This window comes from Phaenicophaeus curvirostris, chromosome 2 (assembly GCF_032191515.1).
Source record: "Phaenicophaeus curvirostris isolate KB17595 chromosome 2, BPBGC_Pcur_1.0, whole genome shotgun sequence".
Taxonomy (NCBI): Eukaryota; Metazoa; Chordata; class Aves; order Cuculiformes; family Cuculidae; genus Phaenicophaeus; species Phaenicophaeus curvirostris.
This window is the reverse complement of record NC_091393.1, coordinates 59,731,855-59,757,786: the sequence shown is the minus strand read 5'-3', so window position 1 is coordinate 59,757,786 and position 25,932 is coordinate 59,731,855. Positions and strand designations below refer to the sequence as shown.

Below are 25,932 nucleotides of genomic sequence, written 5' to 3'. Positions count from 1 at the left end.
CTTTTGCATTCATATCTTCATAATTTTTTTTGGCCAGTAAAACCAGCATAATTAAATGAACTTGCATGAGAAAACCACTATGCATTTTACTAAAACTAGCCTGTAATATATGGTAGTATCTGATGATATTTGAAAGTGAGAACTGCAAAACAGGGATTATATTGTGATATCTTTTTAACTTTTCAAAGTTATACACCAACAAAGCACATGCCTGATGCATTTACATTATATATATACATGTAAAATTCACATATGTACAATTACATATATATTCAAATAGATAAGCCATGTATACAAGCCTGGTCCCTGCTATATATACATTGTATAAAAGTGATTGGAGATATTGGAGGTGTGAAATGATCAGTAAATTGCTTTTGAAAGAGGAACAATAGATTTTGTCTATCAGACCTGCTCGTTCTTTTTAACTAGGAAAATTGTCTCTCAGGTTTTTGACATTCAGATTTGGGTAACTTATTGTATACTTCTCTCAAACCGAACTGAAGGAAACAGTTGGTCTGATCTTACACAACACACAGTGTGACTTATTCAAATGATGCTCATTTATTTTTTATGGCTACTTTGAAGAGCTACATCAACAAATATCTACTATAATACACACTACAGAGAAAAGCAGAATCTGAAGTAATAGCAAGAACATGGAGAAAGATTTTAATGAAGACCAATGAAAATACATTAAACCAATCATCTGTGCATGTTGGATCATTAAATGCTAAACCCTTAACTTACAGAATCAGATCAAACGACTTCCTCATTTTTTCCCTTGGGATTTTGTAACTACCCGTGTTGATACTTTTTCCCTTGAATCCTTGGCCTAGTGACTCCATCTCCACAACCCTTTCTCTCTGCCATTTTCTTTTTGTCTTATGCAAACTTTTTCACAGGTCTTTCTCCCAACTTGGTCATTTTCTTAGAAGGCTGAGCCAATATTATGATGGTGGACCCTAGACCTTAGGCACCCTTGAACACAGCTGAAGTTAGCTGATGATTATGTGTTGGAAAAAGCTTTTGGACCTAAGAGAAACTCAGGTCAACTTTCTGGTGGCATCATTTTTAGTTTACTTGTCAACAAAATAATAGATCCTTGTGGCACCACCTTTAAGGGTAAGAGTAATGTAATAATAGAGAGTCAAAGTAAATGGCTTCTCAAAAGACGTGCTGGTGTATCAGCCACTGTGGGAAGGCTGGAAAAGAGTGTCCAGAGCAACAGATAAATCATTGATGGTCAAAACAGACTATTATGTGACCCATGCCCCACAAATAAGTATTTGGAATATGTTCAGAGACATTCAAGACAATATCAATATAAGCAAAATTGAAAGAAATTCATTCACTGGCCTGAGCTCTCAAAGTGTGATTCTGTGAGTACAACACAGCAAATCCATTCTTCTCCTTGTTAGGTCATTTATTCTCCAGAATAGGGTCAAGGAAACCAGGGGATGGGCATTATTTCATACACCTGAAAACTGAAGTTGCTGTGACTTTTTCTTCTCAGAAAAGAATAAGTGCAGATCTAGCACATTTGTTTTTCCTGTCTTCCTCCTCCCACAAATGTATGCAACTGTAAAGAAGACTAGATATTATAATTTTATTTATTTATTTATGGTGTTAATGCTTATGTTTAGTATCAGTAACAGCACTTATAAAGGGACCTCCATTTTTTTATCTTGCAACTTGCTGTGTCTGTACATTCTTGCTGAGTTGCAGCATCAGAAATTATTAATGGAAAGCTTTATGAAAACTTGCAGACTATGACTGAATGAGGAAAGACAAGATTGTAAGGTTGGTGCTGTAGGAACTTTAGTGGTTACTGCCTCAGTGCCATAATTACAATTCTTCTTATTATTGCTAAGTCAGAACTGGTGCATGAAGCAGATTTCTATATTCCTGTTTCTTTCAGTTACCCTCTGAGAAGGGATTCAAGGGGGTGCAGTGTCAGGCGAGGGCCTTGCTAAAATACATAGTGACATTAACAAGGCATTAAGGAGTTTAATGCTGTCCATCAGTGTTGTCTGCTATGCTGGTTTTTAGCATCTGTGGTTTTCATTCAGTCTTTGCTACTCCTGTAGGTGCTGCTGAGGACATATACCTGATAATGTAACTGCAGTTTGTGAGACTGAGATCAGCATATCTGCATAAAATGGATTAGATTGCTGAAAATCTCCATTTACACTCTCCTCCTAAAATCAGAGTGTTCCTCTTGTCATGTTGTGCCTCTCCTACAGTCTTGCTATAGCAGACATTTCAAAAGTTATTTTGGATCTCTGAATAGATCTGTGCTACTTAACATCTCCAGCTCATTATATTATTATTTTTTTTTCTTGTGTTTCAAATTTGTGCATAGGGGATGCGTTTGGGGGTACTTTTTATATTCATGAAAAGGGGAGAAAAATTGAAAGTGCTAAGAAAAATGAATACTGAGCTATCGTAGCCTATTTTTGCACAGAGTAAATATCAAGCTAATGCATAAGATTTATCCTCCATAGTAAATCAGCAATGTGTCTCATTTTAGTCCTCCTCTATGACTGCTATTTTTTACTGCACTATTCAATCATGCTGATTTATGCCATACTATTCTGTGGATATTTTGCAGAGCATTATCAATAATATAATTTTATCTTTGGGTCCAGATGGAATGAGCTTAGAACACAGAGCAGGCAGAAAGCATGATTCCTGCCTCAGGTAGTTTACTGCTTAAAATAAACTTGGTATAAAATGTGAGACAGGGACACAAAACATAGGGAGTGGAGGACCAGATCAGGAAAGGCATGAGCATTTTATTCTGTAAGGGTTCATGTACTCAGTAAGATGGTTTGACTAGAAGGGTTTCATTAGAGTCATAGCAGGAATCCTTCTGGAGAGTAGGACTGAATTAGGACAGTGAGGAGTGTCGTCACAGATCGACTCAGGATAAGTGTTTCTACATGTGAATAGAAGCAGCAGTCTCCTTTCTGCCCCTATAAGATATCGAAGCCATAGGATAGGATTGGCAATACCAAAATAGGTAATGGGCTCTGGTCTCACTTCCTGCAGTTGGGACTTAATCAAGAAGAAGTGGCTGAAATACTCTTGTTTATTGTGGGCATCTATTAGCAATAGCATTCTTGCTTACTTAAGCCATGAAGTATTCTGTTTGAGTTGTGCTAAAGGTACTGCCTTTTTGGTTTATTGATTGATGTTCTGATCCTGCATAGAGGAATTGATGAAAGTAAAATTCAATAATTTGCAAGAGTACTGCCTCCTCATTTGCACTGTCATAATTTATATTTTCCTTGTGTATTCTAGCTCAAATTAAGTCTAATCCAGATGTGCTTTCGGCTTTAGTATTAGGAGCCTCAAGCAAAATATGAGTGAATATAGGTCCAAATGTCCAATTTTTTTTCAATTTTGTTTGGATTCACCTCTCAACATGGTACCATATATGAAATGGTTCAGCATAAGCCTTTTTCTCTTTAGTTAACTATGTTAATCTCAGAACTGGCTTGTAGACTGATTTGAGAAGTCTACATTTAACCTTTTGAGTTTCAGTTATTCATATTAAAAGTTTGTATGTGTGTGAATTTGTGAATGTATGTTAATTTTCCACAAAAAAAAAAGAATTCTGTTTAAATTACATTATGCTTTAGTATTTGTTATGCTATGGTCATTAGTATTCCCCAGGAAACATAATGAACATGTTTGATAGATCAGTTGACTAAAATTAGTATTTTCAACATCGCTGATGAACTCTTATGTAGCTTAGGTTGCTGAAGACTTGGAAGAGTGTCATAAAATGTCTTCTTTTAGCAGTGTACATCTTCTTGAAGACATCTACATAGTTTTTTGAGGAAAAAAGGTTTCTTGGATGACATAGTTCTCTGAAATTGAGCTTTGGAAACTAGTCATGTATTTATATTAGGGCACCTGTGAGTAAGTGTGATATGAAATTGGTAGGAATTTTCATTGGTGCAACACAGGGTCTGACCCATACCATATGAAAGCAATGTAAAAATAAAGCAAGGCAGTCATGTTTAAAAAATACTATTCCAGATCATATTTACTATGGTGACATGTTAAGATTCAAACATACATAAAGAGTACATTGCTGAAAAGTGTAGGGAGAAGTAGGAGGAAGGGGAAAAGACAGAAAAATCTTTTGATCTCTAAAGGACTGCTGTTGATCCTGAAGTTCACCACTGTTAATGGGTAAACCTCCACAACCATTCATCTTAATATTGGGAAAATTCTTTTAAAAACTTCATTCTGGCCTCAGTTCAACTTCTGATGATAAGTTTGAGTCTCTGAGCTTGTAGATGTCTAGTCTAGATTTAACCATTAATCTTCCATCATTTGCTAAGGAACAGAATCAGCCAACCTAAAAAGGGCTTTACTCACAACAGTGATCAGGATTATATGTGAAATCAAAATCATTAGCATTGCTCCGCTTACACGTTTCTCTCCATATCATCTTTTCTGTAGTTTCACAGAACAGAATGTGTTTCATTTAATTTTCCATGGAAATTTACTTGGCCTAGTATCTTGGCAGCAGTTTACAATCTTTGCTAGGTTTTATCGCTGCCAGCAAGAATAAAGAAGTGGTTCCCAGTCTTCCATGAAGAAAACTAAATTTGCTAAATTAAATACTTGTTTTCTTGCTGTGATATCAGTCAAACTAATCTTTTAAACTTCATCCAAGGAAATTTTCATGCAATTTGAACACAGTAGAATTTGGACTAGAAGTAAAACGCAAATCAGGGAGAGCTGGGGCAATTAATGTCATACATCACTTGCCAAAGATTACAGTTGGTGCTTATTAGTGATAAGCTCAAACTCAAGACAGGAAGCATTTTCTACGAGTTAAGGTGTAGCTCACCTGTAACTGTTGATCAAGAAGCAGAAGGTACTGAAAGGTGTGAAGAACTAAACCAGGCAATGTCAGATGATCACAATACTGTCTTCAGGCCTTAAAATTAGTCATCTTTTTTTTTTTTTTTACTTAGCACTTACAAAGTCAAATAGAAACCTTTCATGACAGCTAGTTACCGATTTTGAGTATACATCGCATGTTTTTGTTTGTTTTCTTTTTCTTCCTGACAGGTGCAGCTGGTTACAACAGTTTTTATGTTTTTTGCAAAAGTTTCTGCCAAGGTGTGAAACCTGGGAAGCTGAGGGTCTGCTGCAGTGTGTGTAAAGAAGGAACACTGACGCTGGAAAGGGTAAGCTTGTTTATTTATTTGTTTCCAGGTTTTTGGGTTATATGGAAATTACATACCTAGTTTTATCTATTTGCATACATGTGGCTATGTATATATGTATTTCTACTCAATTATGTTCTTGCTGTTTCTAACTGAGAAGAGTTATTAAAAGGTTTGTGAAGATCTCGCTCACTGATTTCCATTATTTGCAGCACACACGAGGAACAAAGTGTAGAATGGAGCTTCCATCCTGTAAAAACATTCTTAGCTTTATATTTTGAGGGCCAATGATTAACCTGGTGGTATGCACTACATATAGAAATACATGTGTGCTAAAGGGTTAGAATTATGAATGCTTATACAAAGCTCGGAGCAGTTTTTAAGGCCATTGAAATACCTGAATTCAGTGCCATTGATTGCGACCATTATGGAATGAAAGAAGGTGGGATTAAGTGGCTGTGTAGTTGAAAATATTAATCTCCCCAGCCTAGCTGACACAGGTAAAATCAAGGAAAATTTTGGACAGAAGTTTAGTAGGAGAACTGTCAGGCTTGGTTTGCATCCTAAAATGAAGGTGGTGTTTGAGTTGACTGTGAAGAAGTGTGAGGTTTTGGAGGTTTGTTTGTTTTTCTTTTTAAGTGCTGCTGAATTTCACTGGGCTTGTTACTGGCGAATGAGTGTCTTTCCTCTCTCATAAATCACAGTGTTTTTCAACCAGGTTTGTCATATGGGAGGCTTAGGTTTCACAGCAAACTGAGCCTTACCACGCTATAGATTTTGGGGGGCATTTTGTGGTATTTGACACATACTTAAGTGTTTAAATTTGTTTTTCACTGTGGTTTTATGTGGTTAATTTCAGCTTCATGTTCTTGATGTAGCCCAGTACTTCAGTGTCTTTAAATATAACAGCACAGTGAGACCTTTAAAAAGCCAGCTTCTGAATTCTCAAATAAACCATAGAAATGCTTATACACATCTAATTCAAAAAGCTACAAGAACAAATCCCCTCAATCTCTGTGGAATGTTCCTGAATTACCTCATATCTCTGATTTATTTCAGAGACTTGAAGTGCTGCATTTTGTAGTGTTCTGAATTGACACATCTAAGGGGATTTGTTTTCTCCCAAAATTTGCATTTAAAGATTAGTGATTATTGTAGCCTTTAGTCATGTATAAATCAAGATGAAAGAGAAGATGCCATTAATGTACATTTCCAATGGCATAACATCCAGGATGGATAAAATAACAGATGACATTGTATGCAGCTAGAATCCAAGCAGTCAGTGTCACTGAAAAGTGTTGGTGCTATGAGTAGGTCAGTTTAATCCTTATGTATTGCATTGGCAGCATACGGGTCCTTTTTTCTGGACTGTGCCAGTGATTGCTGATAAACGTCTTCTGTAATGCTATTACAATTATTTTCCTCTAATAGAGAAATTAGTCAAAATAAAGTTGTCATAAGCAAACTATAAAAAAGCTTGTCTGTACCAGCATACTACAGACTTGTCAGCAAACCCATTTCTTTTTAAGATCTTTTTTCCCAGTTCTCCCTAAACCATGCTGTACTTTTATGTGGTAAATGTCTTGAGAAGCTCTTGTGTCATAAGCAGCAAAGCACTATGTAAGCCAGCATTTGTTACACTAATTCTTTTATTGAGATTAAAGTGAATACCTGTGTAAAACCTGCACAAAGCTTTGGGCAGCCTTAACTTAACTCTACATGCTAATCCTTTCCCTACCTAAGCCACAAATGACCAACCTAATTAAATTGAGCTTTCTTTTTTCACGGTGTGTTGACTGACATTTTAAAATATTACTTATTCATTTAAACAGTCTTATCCTAAAACCTTATATAACTGTCATGCCTATTTGCATAGCATTATTTTAATATGCGATGTTCAGACTAAATTTATGATACTATATGTCTATGAAATTAAAGAGCCCACTGTTTTTATTTTTACCATGTAAATATTAAGTTTGTAATTTTCCAGATGACACTTACAGTGGCATTTTATGAACATTTCATGACCTAATGCTTTCTGGGAGGTATACACCAGATTGATTTAATTACAAGAAAGCATCAATCACTGCAAAAGTATCACTTCTCCCTAGTTCTTCTAATTAATCAAGCACGAAAACATATCTGGAAAGACTGGAGTGTGGGAGACTACTGAAGACCACTGAGAAGCCTACCAGCATCTTTATTCAAATACCTCAAAAATTTTAGTTATTACTTTCACACTGTTTTATATCTTTTGTTGCTTTTAAGCTTTTAAAAATATTTATTTCATATATCTACAATTCTGCTGTTTGTTCCAGTAGCCACAATTTGGATAATTATGGTATTCCTCTTTCCAGGAAAAAAACAATCCACACAACAAAAAAATAAACAAAACAAACAACACCAAAGAACACGATTGTAGGAGTCATATTAACAGTTCCCTTTTTTTGAGCTATAGCAGTGTTAACATTCACAATGTTAACTCTGTAATGAAAAGGAACATGCATATCTGCAAGGACATATCTGCCTGATTCTAGGAACTGATGTACACCAAGCTATACACATAAAGCACAAGATTTTCAATGTAACTGACTCTGTAATGTGTTCCTGGTAGAGAAGACAGTAACATTTGACTCTATATCTAATTGTCATAATACCAAATCCAACCAAGAATCTGGATTGAAGTGTGATGAATAGGCTTTAGGTCTCTATAGTCAGCCACTGGTGATATGGTGAGGCCATTTATGCTGAGGGGGATCGAGACTCATTACTGTTTAGTATTTCTTCACATTAAGTTCTTGGTAGTACTGGTTGAATTTTCCTCTGTTATGAGCACCAAAAGTATTTTACACAGCTGCTTCTATAGTTTTCCAGTGTTCCTTATAGCTCACATCATTATTTCAGATCTTTTCAGGCATGAGGAGTTATATTCAGATCTGATTTAACTCCCTACAGCTGAAACTTGGTTTCTGGCACTGAAAGAACATCTGGATTTTATTGAACAGCTGGTGTGTACAGTCCTGATGTTGTCCCTACCCTCTACACTCCTGGAGCCTCCTGGGTTCACAGGTTTCGTTAAACTGTCTCTGCCACAGAACTGCTCTTTCATCATTTACCATATTAGGGGTATTGCTTTCATTTATCACTTTTCATCTTAAAACTAACAAAGAAATGGGCATTTGCTGAATTTTGTTTCCCTGGCACCATGAAAAACTTGTCCTTTAGGTATCTTGTCAGTTCGTATAGGCTGTGTGGTGCATCACGGTTCTGCAAGGGAAAAGCTCTACAGCCTTTTGAGTGCCTTTCAGTGCCTGATAAATGACAGGTCAGAGATGGTTTAAGTGGTCTTGATAGATGATAGTATAGTATTTTGAATTTTATACTTTCATGTTTCCTTGGAAAGAAAGAAATTTAATACAGTCATACTCTTTGAGCTTTTACTTAACTCCATTTGAATTGAGTTACTTATGTAGGGTGTTTTCTGTTTAATGAATATAAACTTAGCAGAGATTTTGAGTAATATAAAGTAAGAAGACTGTTTACTTATGTTCTCTGTTTTTTTAAATATATCACCGTGAAACTCCACTCCACATTGTGCTACCTGTCACCACTGCCCATTTCAGATCACGTATTTTTCCTGGAATTAATTACTTGTACCTTGTCTCGGTGACAGAGAAAGAAAGGAACACTGATTACTGAAAGGGAAAGGGACAAGCATCACCTCTGCAGTGATGTAGCCCTTACTGCTGCTGAGTCAGCTCCTTCCTACTGCTGGTTACCACTGCTGGCAGCAAGCAGGTTACAAAAAATCAATTTGTCCTTTGGAGCTAAACTGCACAATAAACACCCAGTGGAGTGTTGTGTGATAAAGCGTGATCTCGTTCACAGGCTGGGGAGAGATTAAAAATGTGATTGCATTCTTGAGACTGGATGACATAGGTTTTTGTATTTCCAAAATTACATGTCTGCAGTAAGGATAAAAGTACATTTGCTATGATAGCTAACACATGAAAAACACTATGTATTAAAATACTTCAATTCTGTGCACAGGAAAGTTACTATTGTAGCATGAGTTCCTTGGTCAAACTAGCACTTACAAGAAACTACATGTATTCAATATATGTGCTTCTTTTTACAAAAATAATGAAAAATGTCTCAGTTATGACATCTAAATTACTGCCGCTGGGCATTTATGTTAATGCTGTTTTAGGAAGATTCACGCAGAGAAAAAGAGCTCTTGGAACTCTTTTTTCCAGGATTCCCACAGATTCAGGAAATCCTTCTGCATTAGTTATATTAAGTCAATATACTTAATTATAAGCCTAATGTTTTTTCTAGTGCTTTTTGAAAGCGAAGGAACATCTTGAGATACAGGTATGTTATGATGTTCTGTAGCCCAAGACCACCTATGCCAGGGTGCCAGAGAGAAATCCGACATATCCTGAGCCTTTTCCTACCTGCCATGCAAGGAAATGTACTCATTTTCTCTGACAAGCCAGTCTGAGGGTAACAGGCCTGCTTAGACTCTTAGTGCACGACTATTTTGTATTAGTGGTGTTTGTAGTTCATGCCCAATTCCATGCTAAATTAGATACAAAACCTCTATCTCTCGTATCCATTAGACAGTTTGAGCACTTTACAATAGCAAAATCTGTCTTGGAAAGGGATATTCTTTACATTGTAGCAAAGGAGAATCTTTCACTAATTGGCCTGATCAAGGAAGCCAATATTTTTAGTATTTTTTCTTTAGTTCCATAGGTGCCATCCTCATAAGGAATCTGTCATCCACTCTTCCTTATTGTTCTCCTATTGCTTGTAGTGAATTTGTTTGAGGCATCAACATTAGATAAATTTAGTACTGAGCTGACCCAGAATCCACAATTACTGTTGAAACTTTCCTAAGAACAATCATGTGGGATCTGCAGGTCTGATTCTGCCATTTCTCAGCCAGTGTCTCCATTGCTTCTAGTAATATGAATATCAAAAGAAAAAGAAATAATGCCTACATTTCTACCTTAAAAAGAATGTTTTCTTTGATGATATGTTAGATTCTGTCAAATCCAGATGCACCCTAAGGACACTGCTCCAAAAAAAGTTCCTGGAGCCTGTTTAAGATACTATGGCACTTATAGGACTATTGGGTGACTGCAAAATTATTGTATTATCATTTTTGTCTTCTCTGCTTCTTTCTTTGATGTTGTCTCACTTTACTCTGAACACCTTAAAGGACAGCCTTGCTGCTTTACATAGTCACACTCCCATCAAGGCTGTCCTCTAAAGTGCTAAACTCCATCTGAACAGAGCAGTTGTAAGAATTCGGAAGACTTGATATAATTTTACTCAGGACTTTGGCTACCTCTTTAATTTCTTCTTCCAATATCTTCTAACACAAATTCCACTACAGTAGACATAAATTGTTTAATTTATGTATATACAGTAAATGAGAACAAACACGTACTTGATTTATGAAGAAAATTATTCAATTCATTCCAAAAGACACAGACAGCAGTTCTTTGATACAAAATAAACTTTGAAAAGGAAACAGCTTTGCCTCTGTGTTGAAAAAATAACAGTTTTTTCTTTCTTTTTAATGGGATAAGAAAGTATATTTTAATTCCTAATTCTGTCAGAAGCTTTGAGATATCTATACATGATTTATAATATTTATCGCAGTTTGTGTTTTCAGTGAGATTACACTTAAAGTGTCTTAAAAGCTCGGAAAATTGGTCTTGGTAAGAAGGAAAATGACTTCAGTTATGTACCACTTGAAGTCATGCTATGAAATAAAGCTGCCCTTTAATCTGGAGCCTAAAATGTGTTTCTCTGGCCTGGGTGACAGCAGTCATGAAGTAAAAGGAAAACAGTCACCAAATTTACTTTCACAGATTTTTACATGAACCTCTGTATCAAATGCCTAATGAATCCTTTTGCCAGAGAAGATAGATGTGTGCCTAGGAATATAGATGTGTTCATTGTCAGTTTGACCTCAGTGCCAGGGAAAGTCATGGAGCAGGTGATACTTGAGTGCTATCATGAAGCACATGCAAGAGAACCGGGTGATCAGGCCCAGTCAACGTGGGTTCACAAAAGGCAGGTCTTGCCAGACTAACCTGATCGCCTTCTATGACAAAGTGACTCGGCTGCTGGATGAGGGAAAGGCTGTGGATGTATCTTCCTGGACTTCAGTAAAGCCTTTGACACAGTTTCTCACAGCATTCTGCTTCGGAAACTGTCAGCCTCTGGCCTGGACAGGCGCACACTCTCCTGGGTGGAAAACTGGTTGGCTGGCCGGGCCCAGAGAGTGGTGGTAAATGGTGTGAAATCCAGCTGGAGGCCAGTGACAAGTGGGGTTCCCCAGGGCTCAGTGCTGGGTCCAGCCCTGTTCAATGTCTTTATCAATGACCTGGATGAAGGCATCGAGTGCACCCTTAGCAAGTTTGCAGAGTTTGCAGCAGTTTAGTGTTTGATAGGAATGGTTGGGCTTGATGATCCGGTGGGTCTCTTCCAACCTGGTTATTCTATGATTCTATTGTATCCTATCCTTGCAGTTGCTGTGATATCACAGAAGCCCAGACTGGCTAAGGTTGGATGGGACCTCTGGAGGTCATCTGCTCCAGCCCACCTTCTTAAGCAGGGCCATTTGCACCAGTTTGTCCAAGAATATATCCTCTCTGCAGAACCTATGCCAGCACTCAGTCACCTTCACAGTAAAAATTCATCCTTATGTTCAGGCAGCATCTCCTGTCTTTCAGTTTGTACTTGTTACCTCTGACTGATCCTGTCAATGGACACCTCTGAAAAGAATTTCTCTGTCTTGATTACATCCTCCCTTTAGATACTTATACACTGTTGTGTGACTATCCCTAATGTACGTTTCAGTGTATCGCTGAAAGACTGGGACTAGTGAAATAGACCATGCTCAGAGTAACTCTTGTTTTGTCCAAAATATTAGTTGCATTTTAATTGTTTTTGTGTAACACTGCATATTCTCTGAACTGTAATCAAGAATTCCTTGATAAATAGATCTCCTATTTAATAAGTCCTGCCTCTCCTGAAATCCTTAGAAATTTGTAGCACTTACCATTGAGTGGCATGGGATCATATATACATGTAGATCAGATAGATTGTGGACTTTATCTGTTTCTTTCTTTTGTGTTCTTGTGCTATTTCTGTTCATGTTTTTAATATCTTTTTGCTTAGGTGTATACCTTCTGGAGGAAAAAAAGGAAGCACAACAGTAGTGATAAAGTAAACTTTATTCAGCTTTAGTTTGGGCTGCTCTTTCCATCTGCTGGCATACGCACAGACAATATTAATGCAAGAAGAGGTTAAGTTGACCATGGACATGAAGAGTTATAGCGTAACTTTAGGTTACATCTTTTGGCGTATTGTTTGCTGTTAGCTCTGCTGTCGTTGTCTTGACAACACGTAACTATATGGCCTTCTCTCCACAAAGTAACTCTTCCCCTCAAAAAGAAAGGCCCTCTCTAGATATCATTAGCCTTTTATGTTGAAATGAGATGCCATGAATGTTCATCAGCATTTTAAACATTAGAGTTGCATCTGCTCTGTTGACATCTTAAGCTGTATGTGTAGGTAAATCCTTCTTGGTCTCTCCTTCCCATCTATATCTATATCTATATCTATATCTATATCTATATCTATATCTATATCTATATCTAATCTATATCTATATCTATATCTATATCTATATCTATATCATCCATATCCATATCTATCCTTTAGATCCCTTTTTCTACTCAGTAAGACCGTATCATCCTGTGGATGTCTTACTGTAATGTCTTACAGTACAAACAAATCTCGGACTGTGACAGTGAGGTTTTTCTAATATGGCAGCTGCCATTGAGATTCAGATGTCTCAGTGAATAACTCTCCTAATTTACTTTCTTTATTAAAGTGCAGAAAAAATTCTGTCTTCCCAGTATTATTCCTTAGGTAGCTGTGGGTACAGAGGGATCATGCACGCACTATATTATTTCAGCATTTTTCATAATGCTGAATTAAAAAAAGTCATAGTGATGAGTTAAAGAATTCTGAAGGGTTTTCCTGGTTTGTAAGGTGCTAGAATATCCAATGCATCATCTGGCTCAGGAGGAAAAATATAACTATATTTACTTAATATATTGTAGTAGTGGAAGTAGCAAATCCCGAGCTATTTTTTTAAATGTGTACCTTCATCTCCATTAAGAAGCTGATGTAATTTCTAAATCATTATTTATAATAGTTTGATATTAATTATTTATAATTTAAGTGATTAATTAAAACCAGATTAAAGTAACCCTCTAAAGGAACTGTAAACAAATCTCTATTCTACCTCGTTGTGGAAGAAATGCCCTCCCACCCCAGTCTGTATATTTTTGCCTCATTTCTGAGGTAGCAGGTTTTTTCTGGTTTTGGACTGAATTAGTTAATAAAAAAAGACTCAGGGGTACTTAAACATGATACAAGTAAAAACTCAGACTTCTGTAACTAAAAGTCAGGTAATTTTAAGTTTTGAGTATTTAAGTATTGATATAGGCTTGTTTAGATAGGCTTGTGATTTAAGGGTATTAAGGTCAAACTTGTTAAACCTTTCCTCAAAGCTTCATTACTATAGAATGTCTTTGACATGATGCGATCACAACCATGGTAGTTATATTGATTTAGCTTTCTTGGTAGAAGTATTAAGTATTCTAGTGAAGGTTTTCCTCCTCTTCCTGGGGAAATTTTCCTACTACATAAATAGGCCAGTGGGGACATGTGCTGTTGACCATTTAGTAATCCACAGATAAATTGTTGGTATTCATTTAAGTTTTTCTGCTGTAAGCAGCTGGAAAAGACATCTTTGGTTCCCCGTAGTAATTGCCACATATTTAAAGCTTGCTCCTTACGTGGAAAAAAGGGCATTTGTTTTCAGTGGTAGATATTGAATATGGAAGTTTTATGTTTGTTTTGGGTTGGGCTTTTTTGTTTTTCTTGATAGATAGCAAATGTTTCTGTATTAAAAACTTTACATTAGGAGTGGGTTGGATTGTTTTTCTGGTTTTAGTTATACAAATATAAATTTATAATTGAACACTAACTTTACTAAACTTTACTTGGAGAACCTGTTCTTAGGGAAGAGCTGGAAACGGGTTTATTATTATGTAAGACTTAATCATTTCACTGGTTGTGTTAAAAACAGAAATAAAATTTTGTGGGCTTTGTAATAAGTACAAGAGATACTTTTGAAGTGACTTGCAAGGAGATATTCTAACACTCTAATAATGCTGGGAAGGAGGAGATTTTGAACTTTTTTAGGTAAAGCAATATAATTCCTAGAATGTGTAATGCTGCCTCACAACTCTATAAATTCAAGCATTAGCAAATTAGAACAATTTCTCTTGGTATAAGAGATTTCTTAATTGCATGTAAAACTGCTGCCATCTTAGGATTGCTGTATTGTTTGAATGATGTTAAAATGGCATAGTGAGAACAGCACAAATTTTGGATATAGACACGAAGCATGAATTCATTAAGTTATTCAGGCAAGAGGTCATTGAATATATTTGACTTGATAAAATATCTGATAGCATTAGATTTTAAAAAAAGAAATTTCTCCATGGAAAGATTTTCATTGAAATAAAATTTCAGGCTGTGTCTCCTAAGACACTCAAAGAACAAACAGTACTGAGAGACAGATTGCTTTTTTCTACACCAAAAACTACTGAATACCTGAACCTAGGCCTTATGTTGTTTGTCTACACTGACATTTAAACTTACTGTTTTGGGAGGAAGATAAAGATGCTAACTGCATCTATAAATACATTTCCTAGCCTATCTTGCATTTCTTAGCACTGACAGTATGTTTAAGTATTTTAGACATTATGACGATAGGCTTGCTCGAGCTTTAACCAGTATGCTCTGTTCGAACTGTGTCTTGTTACGTTTCCAAATTAGTTAAAAGTATAGATTTCTGAACTGTGGCTCCTAAACTGTGATATCAGTACCATCCTGATAAAAGCATGAACTGTTTCTGTTGCTGCATCCATTTATGGTGATACTTGAGCAAACTAAGTTTGGGTACCCTTACCAAAGGCAGCCTGTCTTTCTGGTTAAGGTTGGTATGCACACTGTCATAAAAGATAAGCTGAGAGTAGTATCAGTGGTATTTCTACTTAGATTTGAATTGCATATGTTCATCAGCTTCTTAGGATCTTACAGCGGGAGCATTTTGCAATTGTTTTGAATTTGTCTGTGTATCTCCAAGTTCTAAATTTTATATTTTTTTTAAATTTTAAGTTCAGGCTGTATTCATTAGAATCAGTGTGTTCTGCATGTCTGTATTTCCATAAGCACCACTCATGCTGTCAAAAACGTCAGCTCAGCTTAGCAAAAGTTACCTCTTCCCAAGTAAGGCACTGAATTTTAGCTGATACCTCGAGTTCCTTTAAAGAGCATCAAGATTTTTTTTTTTTTTCCTTTGCTAGCTGTCTTCTGTCTAGCTCTGCATACAGCCTGCCAGCTGAAAATGCTGCTCTCTCATCCTTACCCAGGAGTGTTGCTGAGAGTAGTGTCCATAATTTTGAAAAAGAAAAATAAACTAACCAAGGGTAGTGTTATTTGTCTGTTACTAATAGAGATGTCACAGATGGAGAGCATGTTCTTGGAATTTCAAAAAGTATTTCCCTGAAGTATGTTGGTCCTCTCTTGGGCTGCAGTTTCGCTATCTACTCATGCACTACCACCTGTGTGGCTAAGAGGATGTACAATTTTGCACTGTCCTCATCTGGACAACAGATTCATACTGGATATTAATATTCTCTCTATATATTTTGAATTGCTTGATTTTAATCATTTAGTTTCAGGTGGAAAAAATTAATTTCCTTGAAGTTAGGTTTTTCATTTCAATCAGGTCTAATTGCTTTCTTTGTTTTGAACTAACAAATTCGGGCTAATAGGCAAAAATGTATCTAACTCAAACCTATCCAGGTGTTTTATATGGCTCTTAAATGTGGGAGAATAATTTTGTCTGAATATTCAAACTCTTCTGGATCTGTAGATATATCTGCTTTAGCTCAGATCCAGCACTTCTGAGCTCCTTCTATATGTGGTTGGGAATCATTTCATACATGTAAAAAACAGTCATGAAGTTGAAAGACTGTCTGGTTACCAGCATGAGTCTAGAGCCTCACAGTGCTTTCTGTAGCCATCAAGTTGCCAGATTGTCTGTCTGAAGCGTGACAGTGCTTTATGTGAGAAGTGAAGTGGATTTAAAATGGCAGTCAGGTGCCATCTGAAGGAATAGTTTGTGCATCTCCTGCCTTATAGGTTGTGAATTAATTTAGTCAGTTGTAAGATGATGAGTTGAGGGTTGCTTTTTTTCTAGGCTAATAGGAAGGGACATTAAAATATTTAATGTTCTTTATGTTAAATTTCATAAAATATAGAAATTCTTTAAAGGAAAAGCAAACAAAAGCTAAAATACCAACTCATGGAAGTAAATGTGTTTCCACTGTGCAACAGGTACTTTTCGTCTTCAAGAATTTCACTTTTCACTTTTTATTTTAAGTAGTGTATTCATTATAAGATGTCATACAGGGTTATTGTTGGTATATGACAATGTCAGAAAATGCCACCTGTTCCTGACAGTGATACACAAGACTATTGAAAGTGGATTTTAAAAATAAACTTATGTTCCTTCAAGCTCATGCTTTTGGAGTAGTGCCAAGAGACTTTTTTTTTTCATTTTTCTCTTAATTTGCCTGCAGACTTTGACGTCATGATAGGAAATCCTTAATGTGCATTCATAATTACTCAATTGATGTTACAGTATGTTAGACCTGGTTTCACTCTGTCTCTATGGCTAACCCAATTAAGAGAAAGTCAGGACGAGGCCATTCCGGTTCTAGGCTGTGATCAGAAGTTGCCTCTTTTGTTCTGCTGTCACCTCCTACCTCAATGCGGCATTTTTGCTAATGTAAAAAGCCATTTTCTGAAATTCAGGCCCACTGATGGAGTCTAAGAGTGCTGTCTTAGGCATTTTGTCAAAACAGTAATTTAAAGAGGAAATAAGCATTCATGAGCTTTATTTACTTCAAATTGAACAGAATAGCTAGATTAAGTTTACTTTAACCTCCAAGCTTCTATTAACTCTACAAATTGTGTAGTTTTGTTTAGGTATTTTTACTCTGCTGGAAATATTTTCATTCAGTTTGACTCTCAAGTTTCTCTTCTGTTTTTACTTCTTTTTAGCATATCTCAATTTGTAAATTTCATTAAGGAGAATTGATGTTGTATAGTTTTCTTATTTAAAATATAACTGATCTACTTGAATCTTAAGTTTATACAGTGAGCAGAATCTTCTTGTATACTTCAGGGAGGCCACAAAATTAGCTATAATCCATTTTTCCCTCTAGTCTCTGATAAAATTACTTAGGGTTCCTAAGTGGGTTTATGTTAGGTGAGAAGGGGAGGGAGGAATTGGGACGGTAAAAAATAGTTTACTTTTTGCTGGTACAGATACTCATTTTGTGCTGGCTGCCTAGGTTTCTGCATGAACAGTGACACGTCACAAAAAAATGAAGGTAAAATTAGGTATGGGTCCTGTTATATTCTGATAAAATCATGACTATTCTTTCCTAATGCCAAATTTGTTGAATGCTAGCTCGGCCGTAACTATAATAATACCAGCTAATGCATAAATGAATTCTGGCAATTTTAAATAAATTTTTTAAAGCCTGATATGAAAGGGATGAATGCTAAGAGGTAACCAAGTGTGTAAACACTAAATGAAGGATTATCCTTATTTGTGGAAGATCCATTCCAGCGAGAAATTGAATTGGGGTCTTCTCTCAGAAAAGAAGGGATACTGTAGCTAGTGAGCCAAATCAGTGCCTGATTTTATTCCTTTTACATAAGCTTATGTGACACCCATAAACAATATACAAATGAGAGTAAATGTAACTGAATAATCTATGCTACCTCCTCTTTAAAGGTTCTCATCCAAAAACTATAGTACTGATTATGCCAAACTTATAAAACTGGATGAGATCAAGCATATTAGGAGTGATTCAGTTCATTTGTTAGAGCATATTGCATGAACAGCCTTGCCTCTTGTCTGATATTTTTACTTTGTAGGAAGGATTTTTTGTACCCAGCGCTTATGAATGGTGTATGCATAAAACTAACACCTACAAAAGTATAGATCCTGTACCTATTGCTCTTCCAACTGAAAAAAAAGCAAAACCAGCTGGTCCAGAACCTGGTCTTTGTCAGTATTTTAAGTGCTGTAAGAGATTAAAGATAAAGAAAAGATTAAAAATCTCTGATGCTGACTTTTATTGGGCCTCATCAACGTGTAGCAAGCAATTTCAGAACCTAGAACTATAAGAAATTAGACTGCAATCATCTTGGCGCTAGTTTACTGTAAATAGATACAATTTGTATTAGACGTACCTGTGCATATGTGTTTAAATTATACATAAATGGTCTCCAATTATACGGTGTGCACAAATCCAAAAGCTGCTTGTGAATGTTTAGACAGTAGATTAGCTTGTGGGGCAGGCTTTTAAAAAAAAAAAAAATAGATAGAGTCTCAGCTTCCTATTCTGTCAGAAAGGTACATTGTCTCAGTCTGCAAAGTACTCCCCCAAATGCTATGTCTTAGGCAAAAAAGACGAGTGCTGTAGCAGCTGGTGTAGGACGCACACACCAGAAAAAAAAAGGATGGAAGTCTGTCACTTAGTCATGGTGTTCTCTTTTTGACCATATGGTTGCAAAGTCTAGTGGAATGATATAAAAACCCTAGTTCTCCTGAAAACAAAATATAGTAGAATAAAATGGGTAAAGAAGAACATTGATTTTATACTTTGCCGCTGTCTTGCTATTTTTAATATGCTTTATTTTCAATGGCTTTGATACAGTTGGCTTTCTGGGCTGCAAGCACACGTCTTTGACTCATGCCTGGCTTTTCATCCACCATTACCCCCAAATCCTTCTCTGCAGGGCTGCTTTCAGTCCCTTCATTCCACACCCAGTATTGACACAGGTGGTTGTCCTGGCTCTGGTGGAAGACCATGCACTTGGCCTTGTTGAACCTCTTGAGGTTCACATGAGTCCACTTCTCAAGCTTCTCTAGGTCCCTTTGGATAGTATCCCTTCCCTCAGGTGTGTGAACCACACCACTTAGCTTGGTGTCATCTGCAAACTTGCTGAAGGTGCACATGATCCCTCTGTCTATATTACTGATGAAGATAAACAGTACTGCTCCCAATACGGACCCCTGAGGGACACCACTCAGCATGAGTCTCCACTTAGACACTGAGCCATCGACCATAATTCTTTGAGTGTGAACATCCAGCCAATTCCTTATCCACAGAGTGGTCCATCCATCAAATCCACATCTGCCCAAACCATGATTTTGTATCTTTCTAATAGGGTAGAAATTAATAGTATTTGTTGCAACAGTTACTTGACACCATAAAAAAGCCATAAAATACAGCCTACTACTGTGACTGCTTTAGCAAAAAAATCTTATGCAAAACAATTAAAGAGCAGCCCCCGTTGGTTTAATTGACCTGTTTGCTACACACATGTTTTCAGTTCAGGGGCCAATAACAAGGATGGTGTTGAAAATTTCTCTTATGAGAAAAATAAATCTGGCATTAACTATGCTAAGAGATTTACAAAAATGGTAATTCAGCTTCCTAGAGTTAGTTGCCACCTGTCTGCTCTTGGATTTGGGAATTCATTTTAATTTTCTAGCCTGTAGTTTGCCAGTGAAAAGGTCCTCGTGGATTATAGAGCAAAGCAGAACTTCATCCCATGTTGGTGCTTGTAGCTGAGCTTCCTAACCCTGCTGACACATGCCAGCAGTGTCTTCAACCTTGATGCTGAAGGGTCAGCTGTAAAACACTTTCTAAAGATGCTGTAAATCCCACTGTAAAGTGTATCTGTTGAAGACATTGTAGTTGCCATCTATCTTCTTCCTCTCTCTCTGGACCAGGCATATCACTTTCAGAACATATAGTTTCCCTCAGAAGATAAGCTACCATAAGGCCAAATTTACTTCTGTTCCTTTTGCATTACCAGTTCTGCTCTTAAGCCCATCAGGATCTTGTATTTCCTCTGTTCTTGATTTAGGGATTTAAGGAGAGAGTCTGGAGTCTGTTTGTTTATCCAAGAAGATTATTTTTTCTTTCTCTGTGAGATAACAGTGAAATGTTTTAGAAGTAATTTACCTAGTCTTTACATCTGCACAGTGTTTTTCTTTCCAAGGGAAAAGGAATGGTTTATACTCTGGATATCTGTGTGTGACTATAATAAGCACACATGGGGAGAGACAGACTTATAAATTCAAATAATGAAATCCATTGTGGGATAAGAGAAAGATGTCTTAACCAGACTTCATATCCCTCTTCACTGCAGATGGAAGCATAGGGTTGATATACCACAGTGTGTTTACTCCGATACATCTGACTTGCTAACTCAGACATTAGAAGCAAATGGTCAAGAACTCAGTACTGGACAGCAGACCCCACTTCTCTGATATGTTTCTAGCCTCTGTTTAGCTCCAGCTTGCTGTGTCTAAGCTTCTACCAGTACCTAATGCAGCCCTTTAAAAGGTTTGGTATTCCTATATCTACAGGCCTACTTATTGGAATAAAGTCTATTTTTTATGAATAACAAGTATAATCTTCAGCATCCTGTTATGCAGGATGAACAGGCAGTTCTTTCCTGTTTAAAGCCTTGATTAAAAGGTAATCAATTAATTAAATGTGCTCTATTGAATTTAGTTACATTATCTCTCAGAGATGGAGATCAAGGAGACTTACAGCCTTACAGGAAGTAGAGTTCTAGGATATAGATCAGTACTTAAGCTTAAAATCATCACCCATCTCCCATCGCAGGAAAGCAAGGTGTAAGTCCTTAGTTCCTCACTATTAAATTCCGTTTTCCTCCCTTGTTAGGCATTGAGGAATTTACATCAGAACTGTAATTTCTGTATTTGATATCTTTATGTAGCAGCAACATGTATAAGCAATGACAGAATAGAGAATTTTGAATTACAGGAAGTAAAGGGATGGGTGTTGATGGGTGGAAACAAAAAAGAAATGTCCTTGCTTCTCCTCTCCTTGCTTCATTCCCTTCTCTCCTTGTTGGTGACTTCTGAGCTCTCATTTGTTCCTAATCTGTACTCTTGACATCTGGCTGCATCTTATTTACAGGCAAAGTGAACCACCTTCATTTACTTGCACTAATTTTGCTTTTGCCTTGCTGTCAGAATATAATCTGGCTAACCTTGAATGTTCTCAGTTCATACACGTGTAATACTGGTCCCTGACACTGATGTATATGTGATAATTATTGAAGAAGTTAATATTTTACAGAAGATATCAAAAATATTTATGTCTAATCACAAACAAACTGGCAGTCAAGTCAGTAGGGTGTTTTCAGAACCTAGGCTTTGTCAATAAGCATACAGATTTCTAAAAATAAGGCTATTTAGTCAGAAAATTTTAGCTATAACTCATTATACAAAAGCATGCACAGGAGAGCAACAAAAATTTCTCTATCTCACCTTTATTTTGCCTCAGGTTTTAATGTGTAGTTGTAATCAGGGAGGAGAGGAGAAAAACTTCAGTGCATTGAGTGCTAAAGGAAAGAAATGGAAGCAAACACTTCTCAAGCAAGCTTATTGCTTTTTAATTAGCGCCTATGGGAAGATACTTTGCTATATTGGTGCCATTTATACCAGTACTATCTTGAAACAGTGATGTGCAAATCTCTCCCATGTGTCCCACCATCTTCTCTAGCCCCAGAGCAGACGTACATAAATAAGTAATGGAAGAGCTAAAAAACAGGTTCAACCATGCCTGTTTTGCTGATGCTTGATTAAGAATAAAAAAAGAGGGGATGGTACAGAGGAAGATGAAGAGTGTATACTTCATAAATTCACTGTAACAGCTGTTGTATGAAACACCGGGATTTGCTATTCCACATAGCACAGGATACAGGCAAAATTTCAAAGAGCATATTTCTTTGCGTAATGAGGTAGGCAGCCATGCAGTTAAATCGTTTGCTTACCCTGGGACACTGCTGGGTTCCTTGTCGTTGCATTTAACTGCTCTCAGGTACTGAAGTGTCATTTTCACCTGCTTTATTATGATTTTTCCCCTTGTACTCTCCAGTAAATGGGAAGTTTTACAGTGGAGCAGCTGTTGGCAAAACCATTGACCTACAATAAAACAGTCAGTATTCTTAGAAACAGTTGGTCGAAATTGCCTCAAACTTCTGGGTACAAGAAAACTGAAGCAGTGGAGGGATGACAACTGTTGGCTCAGGAACTGCTTTAGAAGACCTTATTAGGCTTGTGAATGACTACTGCCAGCTTAGTTTTCCTGAGAGTAGAGCATTGAGAAAGATGGATATTCTCTCTAAAGTGAAAGACTTACACAAATAAAAATATAGTTAAAGTAATTGCTAAAATCGTTAAGATGTGGTATAGAAGTAAAAATCAAAGTTTTTCTTTCTTTTTTGTTTCTTTTAATATAAAATCTAGTCACTAGTAAAAAACTTAATTTGATACTTTATAATAAATATTGGGATACAGATTACTTCAGAAAAAAAATCATCAGTATAACACTGATTTAATTCTAAAATAAGTCAACTTATTAGTTACAAAAATATTTTGCAGCCATTCTTTGGCTCAAATAAGGCAGCCTGAAAAGTAGAAGAAAGTGTTTTGTAGGTAGCATAGGCTTGTGAGGTTACTGTAGCAGATCCAGTTGACTACATATACTTGATGTGAGTCTTTTTGTTAAAACTGCAGTGTCACGTCTGTTTTCAGAACATACTTAAGCTTCTAACAATGTTCCTTTTATTACTAACCATGGCAATTAAATTAAGTACTTGAAAACCAGGAATCCAAAATAATCTGTGCTTTGTTGTCATTTCTGTGACCCAGCACTGTGGTTTTTCCGTGAAGATTTTCAAATAGAGACACTACACCGAGCCAGTCAAATACACAGGGGAGAAAAAGTCTGCCATTGTGGTTCTCCTGACAAGTGTGTTTGCTCTCTGTCTTCAGATGTATTTAATGTAAAATGCAGGAGGTAGGAAATGGATTTATTCCCCTCAGAGTGTTCACAATTAAATGTTTACCCAAAAGGCCATACTCTGATCATTTGTGTAAATGTGTACTTAGAGAATTTTGTTCATATATTAGAAATCTCTGTGGAACAAATTTGGCAGATTTTATCTTTCTTTTCTGAAATAAATCTTTTCTGTTGATACCTCCAGAAATTTTGACCAACCATCACAGTGTTTGGCCTTTTGAGTTATTTTAAACTCCTCAGGTGTGGATTGTATATTTCATAAAATGCATGTTTTGTTTTGTGTTTTTTTCAAGGTACATATTGTAGTTATTAGATAATTATAAACCAGGAGTAGTAAAGGAGCTTAAGGAAGCTTTTAAACCCCCAAGTTAAGACTGAGACATGTTAATCCAGTACTCCAGAAAAGTGGCCTTAGATTTTTGCTGTATTATTATACCACACCTATGACTTAAAAGAATCTTGAATTGCTTGGAAGTGGTTCAATTTTTCTTCTCCAGGCAGAGGATTTAGCAAAGTGTTGACGTTTGGGCTGTAATGTCTCAGAGTTAGGGAAAGAGTGTGTTTTATAATATCTTGGAAAATGCTGGTTTATTATGGAAATTCTGATGGATTGATAACTATAGCATCATTAATAGCTATAGCGTGATGTTGGGGGAGGTAAAATGATAGGGTTCACATTAGTTCTGCGATGCCAGAGCTATTAATGACTGAAATTCTTTTGCTGCTTTTCTGTGACTCTGTAAGCTCTTCAAACACTGCATCAGTCTTTTAGGAAAACTACTCGAGGGAAGTGTATGAGTCCACTCAAACGTATTTTCATGAACACCATCAACTCCTGAGGCTTTCTAAACCATGACAGAATTTACCACACAGCACACAAAGAATACTTACTGTGTTTATTAGCATAAGCCTGTTTAACTTAAGGCAAAGTTATTCAGAAGATGTAAGCAATGTTTTGGAATGGGATAGAATTTATTAGAGGAGGATGTTATGTTTTCCATTGGTACATTTTTGCTTCTTTCTGAACACTTCAGAACGTGCCTGACAACATGTGGCTTCCTGTAAAACTATGGAATTTAAATTCCATCTAGTTCACGTGAAATGTGTTTTTTGTTCTCTGATCTTTTGCTTTATCTGAGGTAATGCTCTGATGGACCCCAATGCAAGCTCCTGGTGAGGTGTAGAAACCACAGATGTCAACATCTCAGATTTCTAGCTCAGGCCACCTGCTAAATCATCTCATCCCTTCAGTTTAAGACCCTGACATTCTCCGCTGTGGAGTGATATCCAGGCACTGGCCCTACCCCAAGTGCAATACAGTGTTGTTGAGAACTTCAAACATAAATACCTGGTGAAAGGTCCATGAAACTGGAGAGCTCACCTAAGAATCATCACAAAGATAGTGTTTAAGGTATCTCAGACCTCAGGTATTAGCAGATCATATGAAATCTGAGCAAAATTCACCGCTAACATTGCCTGAAAGCTACAGAAATTCATTTAATCTAGAGCAGATGCCCATATCACTTTAAACTTTCTTTAAAAATTTGTTTTAGTTTTGAATGCTGTAGTTCTTTTATTCAACAGATATTTAGGCTCATCGGAGAGCCTGAGCAGAGCTGTTACTGGTACAAGGGTGGAATTACTCAGTTTATCACTGATACTTTGAATCTTACACAATACAGAGAAACAATGAGTGAGATTCTCCTACTTCACTCGAAGTAGAATATCCCATAAAAAATCTTGTTAAAACTCTGTTGTTATATTGAAATAAAAGTCACCCATTAGAATACTTCACTTCCAGTGATCCCTACTGGGTGTTGGATAATTCACTGTTTAACATCTGGCATTGCTTTTCAAAGATAGGAAAAAATTCTTTCTGTGCAATCATTAACATTCAAGAATATGTTCAGTTTTCTGAGGCCTAGGATACAGCTGCTCCAGCAGGCGGAACAGCAAATAAATGTATTCCTCCTCAGTATAAGTTGCATTGAGCATTCATCCAGTACAGAAACAGAGGCAGAAAGAATCTTCTGTATTGAAGGATTCATTATAGAGGCATTTCTGACAGGACAAGCCACTCTTACAGATCCACAGAACAGGTTCTTATTTTATTATTTAAAATTAAATAAACGTGAATTAAATAAATTATTGTCCATCTAAAGGTGCTGTCTTCATCTTCTCAGTATACAACAGCTTTTCTTAAGACTATTCTAATCAGAATATAACTCAATTCAGACTTTCTTCTAGAAACTCCTGATTATAAAATGACAATGTAAAAAGGCAAATATTCTAGGAATTTCAGAAAGGGTGTAGAAAACCATCACTGATTGCAAGCCTCACATTTTCCAGCCACTCCTCACAAGCACCTCCCATATCATGACTGCCAAGTTTTTAAGCAGAGGGTGGGGTATCACTGCTGACATATACATCTAGGGATCTAAAGAGGCCTGTGAAATGAACCTTACGCTCAACAGCCTCTGGGGAGAGCAAAGTCAGAGTATGAAAGCGTATTCAAAAATGTGCTTTGGGGAGTCCTGCATTCTCTTTTATTCAATGTGAAATTATGCATGCTGTCAGCATGGACTCTTCCAGTGCAATGTGTCGTTGCATGTACATAGATGTCCTTTGGGTGATGCTTTCTT

The 25,932-nt window shown here is 36.6% G+C and overlaps 1 protein-coding gene across 2 annotated transcripts in view; it reads left to right on the top strand.

The window, feature by feature from the left end:
• PRKN (parkin RBR E3 ubiquitin protein ligase) overlaps window positions 1-25,932 on the top strand; it is a 732,905-nt gene that overhangs the window by 259,191 nt on the left and 447,782 nt on the right. For both annotated transcript variants that reach the window (XM_069852200.1, XM_069852199.1), the window contains exon 4: window positions 5,095-5,213. In XM_069852200.1, the coding sequence (XP_069708301.1) occupies window positions 5,095-5,213 (119 nt within the window). The remainder of the gene's footprint in view (window positions 1-5,094; window positions 5,214-25,932) is intronic.